At 47.1% G+C, this 12,112-nt stretch overlaps 1 protein-coding gene across 2 annotated transcripts in view; it reads left to right on the top strand.

Moving 5' to 3' along the window:
• Positions 1-6,556: 6,556 nt before the first annotated feature.
• Positions 6,557-12,112, top strand: part of Sord (sorbitol dehydrogenase) — a 29,119-nt gene continuing 23,563 nt past the window's right edge. The window contains exon 1 of one of the 2 annotated variants that reach the window (XM_055623722.1): positions 6,557-6,707. In XM_055623722.1, coding sequence (XP_055479697.1) covers positions 6,642-6,707 — 66 coding nt within the window. In that variant the 5' untranslated portion in view covers positions 6,557-6,641. The remainder of the gene's footprint in view (positions 6,708-12,112) is intronic. The other variant, XM_055623656.1, reaches the window with a different exon arrangement.

The raw sequence follows: 12,112 nt of genomic DNA, 5'->3' as shown, positions 1-12,112 counted from the left end.
AGTGGGAGGAGAAGGGGAAAGAGGAGAGCTAGGAGAGCAGAGCTGGAGGAGAGGTCTTGGAGGACGTGGAGCATGAACCAGACCTAAGATTTCACACAAAGCAAGTATAATGTGGGAAATCTAAATGTTAGGAAACTGAGGGCTTGGAGGTTTAGAAGGGAGTAAATACTGCCCAGCATTGTGTTCTAGGTTAACCAAAAACCCAGTCTCTGTGTGGTGATTTGGTTATGCAGCTCCTGAGGATTAACAGCACAGCAGCATTACCAGAAGATAAATCAATAGTAAAAATTAATACCACATACAACACTCCAAACCAATCCCCTAGAAGATCATTTGAACAGTCCATAATATGTCCTTGCTTCTTATCATCCAATCCTGTACTCATACTGGCCAACACAAAGCTGTGACATAAATTCTTGTCTAGCATATCCTTTTGTAAACCACCACCACCATCAATAACAATAAAACCCCAAATCTTTTAAAAGCAGTGATTCTGCCATAGCCTCAGCTTCTTGTTCTGAAGCAAGAATCAGAAAATGTTCACATCGATGGACACATGTGGAAATGGCTTTTTTCTGAAAATACCTCATTTTTTTAAAACTAAATTTTTGCTCAGCCTTGGAACCAAATTAATCACATGCCTTGAGACCATTTAAAACTTGTATCCAGTCTTTTTCCCTGTTAAGTATTTAGTGTACTTAAGCTTGACTTGCATCTAAGAAAACAATGTAATCAATGTAATCATAGCCCTACTATGCACTGGGCTTCCCATGTAATCAGCCTTTCAAGCTATGGTAAATACTGTAGGTGCAATTTTTTTATTTTTTATTTTAATTACACTTTATTCACTTTGTATCCCCCCCAAAACCCTTCTCTTCGTAGGTTCTATTTTTAAAACTCTATTTATTTGAGGTTCTTTCAGCTTCTACTTCCCTTCCAACCCCCATCCCTAGGTAGGAAAGAAAGGTTAGAAAGTAAAGGGGATGTAGACCTCTTTAGACTTAGTTCCAGTGTTAGGGTCATCAAGTTCTTTAGGAAAATACCAATCTCAGTCATCAGGATAGCTAACAGTCCAGCAAACAGCAACAGCGGAACGAACAAACAGCCTTCTTTCTCCTCGTCTCCTTGAAACCCTCACCTTCTCTCTCTGGGCTCTTATATTTATACTCTCTCAGAGTCCTCAGAATTCCACTTTCTGCAGCTGGCAAAGACCACATCCGTCTCCCAGTCCCATGAGGCTGTTACAACTGGCAAAGACCATGCCCCAATCAAGGCACTAAACTAAGGCAGTCCATATCCCACACTTGGGATCAAAACAAAAACGTATGACATCACTGAGGTTTTTTTTTCGTTTTACATTTTTAAAATTTTATTTTTATTAATTACAGTTTATTCATTTTGTATCCCAGCTATAGCTCTCTCTGCCCTCCCCTCCCAATCCCACCCTCTTCTCTTTTTTTTCTTCTATGCCCCATCACTGAGTTTTTTTTAAGTAACTTTTTTCTTTCTTTCTTTCTTTTTAAGATATTCTTTAGTTATGAAAAATAATATGATGTATTATTATTATTGGAGCTGTCTCTCAGGCAGTAACTTCAGATGCTGCCTTAAAGAATGTTGCCTGGGAACAAAGAGATGTGAAGGGTGAGATGTAGATTATATTGGTAAAATCGTCATGTGCATATCATATCATAATAATATAATGCATTATTAATAATAGTATTATTAAAATAATAATATGATGTATTATTGTTATTAAATAATATGATGTATCATATTATTATGATGTATACATGTGTTTGCATGTACACCTGCATGCCAGAAGAGGGCACCAGATTTTATTTTAGATGGTTGAGAGCCACCATGTGGTTGCTGGGAATTGAACTTATGATTGTTCTTAACCTCTGAGCCATCTCTCCAGTCCCCATCACTGAGTTTTTAAAGAAACCAAAACTTCTACTACAAAACACAAAGCTTTAATTTTAAAGCCCCTGGAGAGAGAGAGAGGGGGAGAGAGAGAGATGGAAATCATTTGCTGAAAGCAACCAAGAAAGCAACCTTAAAGAAAACAAGTATCCACCGTAAATTCTGCAAGCAACACGTGAATATAGGTCGACATATCTGTTTGTGACTCCTGTTCTGGATCAGCGGGTTTCAGCGCATTCTTTCCTTGTAAATTTTTTACAAGGAATTTTATTTAGACAAAATTTTTATTTAGACAAGAAACTCCTCATTCCTTCCCTGTATTATGTTTTCTGTGCTGTTTGAGAAATACAGAGCAAAACCCTTTGTCAGGAAGAGGCAACAGAGGCAGATGGAAGACCTAGGTAGAGAAGTAGAGGAAACTGAGCTCTCTCTCGGTTTAAACCACTCCAAGACTTTTTTTTTTTTTTTTTTTTGATGTCACACTAATACATCACAGACATGTCAGTGTTACACACTGGCCTGGATCTGAGGAGAAAACATGCTATACCTTGATCGAAGGTCTCTATTTCCATTGTTAGACTGGAGTGTGGAGCTGAGAAACGGTGTGGTTTGAGTCTCCCTGGCTGGAGACAAGTTAGGACTTGGCTCTTTCACTAAAGACCCAGAACAGCTCAGCAGCAGCTGAGTCAGCACCTCACCAAAAGACGTGTTTCATGCTTTGTTCATGGGAACAGTCAGAGGGTGTCTTTATGCTCCCTTCATCGGCTGTATGGATGCCTGCTGCCCAGGACCCGGACAACCATTCTAGGCTGGGGCCAGGCCATTTGAATTCTCCAGTTCATGAAGTCAGGTGAGGAAGGATCTCTTGGCTTTCAAAGCAGCAGGACCCCAGCCAGAGGGGCAGAGACTGCTCCCTGAGGCTCCTTCTTGCTCTGTTTCACCCTAGTTACCTGGGCTCTACGACCCTTCCCCTTGCTTATCCTTGATAAAAATGAGCTATTTCTAGGAAGAATCCTTTGGTTAAATGAAGTTTTGTTTGATACAATGTCATAGTTCAATTTTTGTGTGTGTATACATATACACACAGTTGCTGTTTTTTGTTTGTTTCTAACTAAAGTTATATAAAAGCTTGTGTCTTCAGTACATTTCTAAACTTAAAAATGAATTTTAGAAGTTTCTTAAGAATCCTTATCCATCTGAGTATTTTGTCTCCTTCCCGTAATCCCAGCACTTGGGATCTGGAAGCAGGATTTCCAGATAGCCTGAGGACAGCCTGTCTTCAAAAGTAGAAACAACTGCTGTGGTGACACTTGCCTTAATCCTAGCACTTGGGAAGTAGAAGCAGAGGGATGTCTGTGAGTTTGAGGCCAGCCTAATTTACATAGTGCATTTGAGACCAGGCAGAACTAGAGTGAAAACCTGTCTCAAAATCAAACTACTACGGCTAGTACTACTCCTACATATAATAATAAGGAAACCTTATCAGCTCAACCTTTTTATCTTTCCTATCAAAAGTCCTGGTCACAGAAGATTTTATCCCTTGGCCCTTTGTTCTGTACGGTCTGGAGAATGATCCATGTATGTTCTATTTTGAATGAGTTTAATAAGTATACAGCAAAAGTAAAAATATGCTTGGGTCTGAGGTAGAGTGAGGTCAATTCTGCATCCAGAGCTGGCTTTGTAGTGATTTAAAACAGCACATGACGATTTACCAATATAATCTACATCTCACCCTTCATATCTCTTTGTTCCCAGGCAACACTCTTTAAGGTAGCATCTGAAGTTCCTGCCTGAGAGACAGCTCCAAGCAAGGCCCTTCTACCTTTATTGTAGCGACCTTTGCTTTCACTCTGATTATCCTGTTTTCATAATTTTAAGACAAGCAGTATCTACTTGAAATGTCCCTTTGTCCATAAGCCGTTCTCTACTTCCTGCATCAGCTTCACTCATTGGGGTGACATCCTTGGGAAAATGAGGAAACTCCAAGCTCTGTGACAGGTATTCCACTGGCGAAAGGAGCCACTTCAGGCCAAATTAAAGTATAAAGGCAGGTGTATTGGGGGTAGCTCTCCCAAGAAACAGGGCCAGGGAAGAACCAGCTAAGAGCACAGCTAAGCCTCGTGGGAGGTCTGTCAAAGCAAGAACCCAACTCACTGAGTGAGTAGTTCTATGCATAATTCCGTCCTGTTTGTGGCCTTGAGCAGATTCAACGCTCTGTCACGTTGGCCTCTCGCCCACTATCTCCTTTGATCAGAACACCAGACCTTTACCTAAGTCACAGAGTTCTGATAGAGAGATACGTAAAGTTGACTTCGAAACTGGGAAATGTTCTGTGACCTTCAAGCCCCTGTTGGAAGGTTTGGGAGTGGATGGCGGAGGAAAGAGGTGATGCCCAGGTCCCTCTAACAAGGTTAGTGCAGTATTCAGTGGCATCCAGCCACAAGGAGGCCTCTCCTCCTGAGGACGAGAACAAGGAGAAGCGGAACAGACGACATTCCAGTTTGGGATGAAGTTTGGGCACACTCTTCAAGCTGACTCCAGCTGCAAACTTTAGACACCGAGGATTTGCGTGGTGCTACACACAGGAATATTGCTGAAGTTGCACAACTGTGAATATGAAAAACGACTTCGACGGCCAGAGGGACGCCTGGCTGCACACTGAGGAGCAGCGTGTGTGAGAAGTGGAGTGTGCCCGACAGGGTAGTGCCGTGGGATTGTCCTAACACCAGCAGCATACCGTAACGGACAAGCCCCAGGGTCTGTCGAATTAGCAGAATATGCTAGTGTGGAGCTGGGGTATGGATTCCATACCTGTGACTCAGTTTCTACTGGTGTGAAAGTCCCTTTGTTCTTAATTATGAATAAAATTAGAAAGCGGATTTGGGGCTCTCTCCTCCCCGTCCTCCTCCTCTTCCTTCCCTTCTTGCAAAATTATTTCTGCCTGGTTTACTGACCCTTTGACTTATTGTGCTTTTAAAAGCTGACGTTGTAAATCAAACAGCTCGCAAAGCTTTCTGAAGTAGAATTAGCATAATATGATCTTTATCCACGAATTGAAAAAAAGCACCTTGAAGTTAATGTTCTAAGGCTCCGTGTTAGGCTGCGGGTTCAGGTCTCAGGCTCTGGGTCAGATCTCCCAGAGTTAAGCAGAGTTAAGCACCTTGATTAGCTAAGCTTCAGTACTCAGTTTGTAGTTTTGGGTTGGGGGAGAAATGTAATTAGAAATTTATTAGCTTTCAATTAAAAACACGATTAAAAAATCCGTTCTGGGGCTGGCGGGCTGGCTCGGTCGTTGAGAGCACTTGATGCTGTTGTAGAAGACCTGGGTTTAATTTCCCAGAAGCCACACGGCAGCTCACCACCATCCATAGCTCCAGATCCAGAGGATCTGATGCCTCTAGGGACACCATGTACCCGCATCATGCACATACATGTATTCAGGCCAGACACTCATACACGTAAGACCAGATATGTATACACACATGTATATATACACACATGTATATGTATACACACACGTGTATATATACATATGTATGTGTGTGTATATATATGTTAAAAATTAATCCTGTTGCTTTATTAAGCCATATACCAACTTCTACCTCTTCCACCCCAATCACTTCCCCTTTCTGACATTCTTCCGCATCTGGCTCCAGCACGATTTTCAGCTCCCCTGCTGAGCCAAACATCTCACAACACTCTAGTGAAGGCATGGAACCTTGGCCTCGGTGGGTCCTCTAGTGCGTCCAGGGAACGGATGCTGCCAAAGAGCATAAAGCTGTGTCCCAAGGAGGTGTCACAAGCTGGGAGCTCTGGGGAGAACCCCCCGGAGGAGATTACAGGGTAGTAAGAATGGTAAGGGGGGTGAGATCCCCAGTGGCACACGCCTTTAATCCCAGCCCTCAGGAGGTAGAAGCAGGAGGATCTTTGTGAGTTCGAGGCCAGGTTGGTGTATAGAGTGTGTTACAGGACAGCCGTGGCTACATAGAGAAACCCTGTTTTCCTGTCGCGGGGTCGGGGGTGAGTGGGAGGGGGGAGCGAAGAAGAAAGAAAGGAGGGAAAGAAAGGAAGAAGGAAAGAGAGGGAAACCCCCAGCATCTACAGAGAGGGCCGGCAAGCTCCATCGCTAAAACAGAAAACCTGTTTGTCCTGACCGGGGAGGCACTAAAGGCGGGATCTGGGCAGAAACGCGGCTGCCAATGGAAAGCGAGGAAGCCTTTAAAGAGAAAGGCTCGCAAATTCGTCCTCCAGCATCTTTCTGCAGACGGAGCAGGACCGTGTGACACACGCATTCCTTCCTCCACGCCTGCTCGTGTCAGGCCCTTTGCAGGTTGCTGGGGAAACCCAAGCGGCTGCCGCGCGGAGCGCGCTTGGCAGAGCAGTGCTCCTGCTAGTCCCGCAGAACTGCCGCGCTCCACCTCGGACCGCGAGGATCCCGGGCTCCTGCAGCCCCAGATCCGCGGTGGCCACGCTAGGCCGCTCGCCTTCCCGGCTCGGGGCGCCGGGGCAGCGCTACGTCCCGCCCCACCCCCCCTGCTCCGCGTTAAGATCCGCCTCCCGGCTGTCAGGCGCGACAGGCCCCGCCCCCGCCCGCCCACCGCCGTGCCCAAGCCCCGCCCCCTGCCCCTTACCCCCGACCCTCGGCGGTGGGACCATCACAACCACCAGCTAGCTCCCCGCCGGGTCCAGCCTGCACTTCGAGGCAAGAACCGGCAGACATGGCAGCTCCAGCTAAGGCCGAGAACCTGGCCCTAGCAGTACACGGACCTGGGGACATTCGTTTGGTAAAAAGGGAAAAAAAAAAGGGTGGGAGCCCTTTCTCTGCCAGCCCAGCCGTGAGACCCACTAAGTTCCTGTCCCTCTCAGGGCACCCCTGCCTGCCCGGGTTTACCCAGATCTCAGCTGGCTACCGGGGGTGAGGGGCGGGGGTGGGGTTGCAGTTAGCGGCCGTTATCTATCTCTAGGGAGAATTCTGGTCGCGTGCTGCCAGGACCTTAGCTGCCTGGCCTGTGGCCAGAGCCGCTGAAAAAGAAACAAGCCGTCACCTCCTTTGACAGCTGAAAGTTCACACTCTTTGTTACTGCTCTTCAGGAGGGTCGAGGGAGTCTTCCAGGGTTAGGATCTCCCCAGATCTTCTCTGGGGAGACAGGGCAGGGCAGAAAGAGCTGGCAAGGCGACACTGAAAAGCAGCGAATGTCTCTATGTAATCCTCTTTGCTCGCAGCTGATAATACCCCCTCACAGAGTTGTTAATCGCGAGAGGACCCAGCAAGGGCTCCCGATGCACTTAACTGGGGTATAGCCTATAGTTTATCTCCCTTAGCCCACCTCTGGCTTCCCTGGAGCATTCTGGGTACCTCTGCCCCTGGCTTCAAACCTGACTCTGCCCCCTGAACTGGAGTTCAGAGATCTGCTGAATCATCTCTGTGGCCGTGCCAAAGTTCCCTTGTCAAAGTCCATCTCAGTGGGGCGTGCAGCGTGTGGGCTTGGGGACCAGCCACCGCTCCTGCTCCTGTTCCCTAGAATCTGTCGGCTACAGGGACGGACTCACCGGGACGAACAGTGGTGGTCCGTTTCACAGCCTTCCTCAGTGCAGAATGCACACAGACCCGAGTTTGGAAACATTTTCAGATTGTCCAAGAGTTCCTTAACCCCCCCCCCCACCACCACCACCACTTGGTAGGCCTATGCGTCCATCTGGGGAGTCCAAACCCTTGCCCGAAGCTGACACTTGCCAAGACGGTCGTTTTGGTTCATTAACGGAGCCAAGACAAGAACTCAGATTCAAACCCTCTTCCTAGCGCTGTTTCCAAGCGCTTTGGAACATCCATCCAACATGTTGATGAAAGAGACACTAGGATCGGTTATTGCGGTAAATGGCGCATATAGGGACAGGAGAGTGATGTGTCGCTTGCAGAGTGATTTAGGACTTCACTAAGTGAGAACATGCCCACTGTGGACCTAGGCATTGTGCTGAGGACCCAGGGAGGACACAGTCCCTTTCTCCCAACATCCCAAAACAGGGAGATAGAGGAAAGAAACCCTTAAAGCACCGTCCTGCACGGAGGCTTGTCCTGCCCTCAATCGCTCTTTAGGAGAATTGGGACTGTCTCAGCTTGCCTATCAATAACCCTTGAAGTGAGTTCCTAAGCGCCCTCAGTGGAGAGGATGCTATTGCTGGGATCCCCGCAATTCAACACAGGCCTCCTTGGTTCTCCCTTCCTTCCCAGGGGTGATCCTCTCCCGCCACCACCCCCATGGGGCACCCCTGTCCTTCCGGTTTCCTAAGGCAGATAGATTCAGCAGTTTAAGTCTGAGTGGTGAGACAGTCCCTGAAGCACAGTGTCTCTCAGGAGAACCACAGCGAAACCCGGGAGGTCGGAATCGCAGATCAGGTGGTAGAAGCCTCTGAATGCCGTCGGCCAGCTTGGCTATGGGTTGCAAAGTGGAAATGGGAAAGACACAGTTCCCTCCTTTTGATGTAACACCACACAGCAACAGACGTTCAGGTCTTTCGACGGGACAGGACGGGTGGGGAACTGAGGCCTAGCTTTCATTTGGGTCGACTAGAGGCAGAGTCTGCTGATAAAGATCCTTGCCTCCGGGGCTCACATAAAAGGAATTCTTTGGAGAAACCTCCATTCCTAGTATCTAAAGCAGGATTTCAAAGGGTTCCGAAGGGAAGAAGAGTGCAGGCTTTCCCAGTGTTGCCTTGCCGCCACCAGTAAGGGCAGAAACTGGCCAATGTCCAGGGTAGGTCTCTGTGGAAAAACAGGACCTGAGCTACTCTGCTGAGACAAGCAGGAAGGAAACATGACCCCCAGCCTCCCTCCTGCCTGCCTGGGGGACAAGATTCTCTTTTCCTTGATATAGTAATTGATGTCTTCTCACACTTAGGGTCAACACGGAGAGAGCCTTTGTAATTTGAGTGATAAAGTGAGAGACGCTTACACACACACACGCACACACACACACACACACACTAGGATGGACTAGTAAATGAGTATATACACAGCAGAGTGGAGGTTGTGCATCTAGATGCACACATATATTAGGATAGGCTGGTAGGTTTCCTTCATAATGACGGGGGAGATCCTCAGATTTCTCTATTTCATTTTTGTTTTGTTGGGTTTTTTTTGGGGGGGTTTGAGACAGGGTTTCTCTGTGTAGCCTTGGCTGTCCTGGAACTCATTCTGTAGACCAGGCTGGTTTTGAACTCACAGAGATCCACCTGCCTCTGCCTCCTGAGTGCTAGGATCACAGACATGTGCTACCGTACCCTGGCTTCAGATTTCTCTCTTTTAAGGTGGAGAAACTGGTACTTAAGAAGCAAGAGGGAGAAATAAGTGAGCAAGTTGATGTATAAGGAAACAAGCCCCCCATCAGCAAATAGTGTTGGTTCGTGAGGGTCTTCTCGAAAAGGAAGTAGTAAGGTCAAAGCCTTACTAGCGGCCTCCTGTGGAGGTCAGTCCCAGTTCCATGTCTGATAGTTGTGTGCTCAGCAACAGTCTTTTCTCCTGCTGTGGTCATCTTTGCTTGAAGAGGAGCACCAGGCCTATTCCCAGCTACTCAGGAGATTGAGGCAGGAAGTTAAAGTTCAAGGCTTGATTGTGGGCTACAAAGCAAGTTCAAGGCCAGTGCTAGGGGCTAGGTTAAATCCCTAACACAGAAGGAAGGGGGAGAGGAGGGGAGGAGGGGAGGAGAGGGGCCTTAGTATTCATTTGGGTTGTGTGAGCTTCAGTGACACAGTGCTTACCAGAGGGCCAGCGCAGAGTCCCATGCACCCCTGCTGGTATGTGCTAACTGTGGAGCTGGGAAGGAAGCCAAGGCCTTTAAACCATCTTAGCATGAAGAAATGGGGAAAGGCCACAAGCGTCAAATGCATATGGATAATTTTGGCAAAATTCTTAGAATGTGGGCCAGGCAAAACTCTGTATTCAACTGTGGCAGTTCAACTTCTTTATGCCTCTTTGGCCCATCTTGAGAAATCTAGAACTTGCCTTTCTTCATTGGAAGATGAATTACTGGTTCATGAAAACTGACTTTGCTTTTCTGCACAGGAAGTTTTTTGGTGTTGGGGGCAAGTGGGTGGCTTGTGAGCTTTTGCGTTTTTTTAAAGAACTATTTTATGCTGTACATTTTGCTCGCATAGTACGGATGCTAACAAAAGGAATCAAATATTGCTGCATTGCTACATCCCAGCCACATGCTGGGTACTTTAGTTCAGTGCTTCAGAGGTGAAAGAATGATTTTATTTTCATTTGCAGCTGACCACAGACAGACTAACATTTGAGCTGGACTCTGCAGGTCAAAATGGTAGCCATTTCTAAGTTTGCCTCCCAATTTCTTGTCCAACTGCACTGCGCATCAGTCCATGGACCATCCTCAGAGGGGATGCTATCCCCTTTCTTCCTGAAAAATCAGGGCCTTGCTTATTTTGGCATGTGGATTTGGGAACTAATCAGCTGCTGAACACCCTGGAGAAGTCAGCAAGGCAATGGGTTTGGGTTTTCATTTATTTTATGCTGTCATTGGCCATATGAGTCGACAACAAGGTAAAAGAAAAAATAGGCATTTAAAAGTGATGGGTTAATGTAATTTCATTACAAAGGGCAGAGAGAACAAAGCATTACTGTGATGTTTAAACAATCAGGGTTCTGTGAAGATCATGAGTTTTTGCTTTTTTGAGGAAATTTAACATGCCCTAGGGCAAAAGGATTGCTTTGAGGGCTAGCAAGATGGTGCTTGCTGCTGCCCGACAAGTTGAGTTTGGCGCCTGGAAGCCACATGGTGGAATGAGAGCACTGACTCCCGGAAGTTGCCCTCTGGGGTCCCCCAGCAGGCTGTGTGCCTTGCATCTACACGTGCTCGGCCACGCTAAATCAGAATGGCTTTGATTTAAAGGCAAGATACATCTCTATCTAATAAAACACATTTAAAATGGCCCAGCTCAGTTTGGGATGAGGAGAAAGGTATTGTCATGATCACCTGGGGCTCAGAGGGTCCTGGGCATCCAGTCACTTTCCCTGGCCGTTGTTGAATAGGAAGAAAAAACATTTTACGTTACTTGATGAGAATTAAGTAGTCCTCTGTCCTGTGTGGATTCGGCTCTCATGGGCAGGGGGTGAAAAAGAGTTACATTCCCAGTTATGAGGGAAGGTTTCTTACAGGAAAACCACCTCAACGTCAGTCCCTAGGATACAAAACTCTGCTGGGAGCCAGGTGCTGCCACTGACCTTTAACCCCAGCACTTGGGAGGCAGAAACAGGCAGTTCTCTGTGAGGTTGAGGTTAGCCTAGCCTACATAACAAGTTCCAGCCAGGGTTATACAGTGAGATCCTGTCTCAAAAAAACAAAAATAACAACCCTGTTCATTGGATAGACCCATCTGGATGTTTCCAGATACTTCACTTCCCATCTCATATGGGATCGTGAGGAAGGAGGAGAAGGAGAAATCCTTTATGAGAAGAGTTAAGTGGGAGGTGCTGGGTGTGGCTGGAGGTGAGATTGAGGAGTGGGGTCCCCTTGTGAAGGGAATGGGACTTTTCAGGGCTAACGGGAGTGTAAACAGATTCGAACTGCGGGACAGATTGGTATCAGCAGGACAGAAGAAGGAGAGCCTGGGCAGAGGACCAGCTCAGTGGACTATGGGAGAGCTTCCAACCCTTTCTTTTGACTGTCTCACATGCCAGGACCGATGGCTAGAACAAAGCCTCTTGCCCAATTAGAAGACCTTTGGCTTTTCCTCCCAGAACACAGAACACAAGACAAATACACGGGGTTAGGGGAAACGAAGCAGGAAGAGAAATGACGGTAATGCCGTGTTCACCAAGTATGCAGCACAGCCCCTCAGGGTCACAGGCAATGTGACGTGTGGGAGCAAGTGGCAAAGACAGCTCCTAAGAATCCGGCCACAGGCCACCACTCCCCTCCCTGCCTGTTCCTTTAAGGCGTGGGGGTGACTTCATCTCCACATTACAAGAAGCAAGCCTAGACCATTGCTAGAGTTCTGCTTCCGGTCTTCCAAGTCCCAGCCTCTTAAAGGGCAAATTTCTCTCAAAGTCAACATGGAAAGAATGGGAATCCAATCCTGTAACAGGTTGAAGTCCTTTGCCCTTTCCCAAAGGACAGAGTTGTCCAGAGCTGGTTCAACTGTTATGGGGACAGAACTTTGGGCTATTTCTTTTGTA

The sequence above is a fragment of the Psammomys obesus genome, unplaced genomic scaffold, assembly GCF_907164565.1.
Source record: "Psammomys obesus unplaced genomic scaffold, mPsaObe1.curated_primary_1811, whole genome shotgun sequence".
Taxonomy (NCBI): Eukaryota; Metazoa; Chordata; class Mammalia; order Rodentia; family Muridae; genus Psammomys; species Psammomys obesus.
The sequence above is the reverse complement of the archived record's forward strand: the minus strand, read 5'-3'. Positions and strand labels throughout refer to the sequence as shown.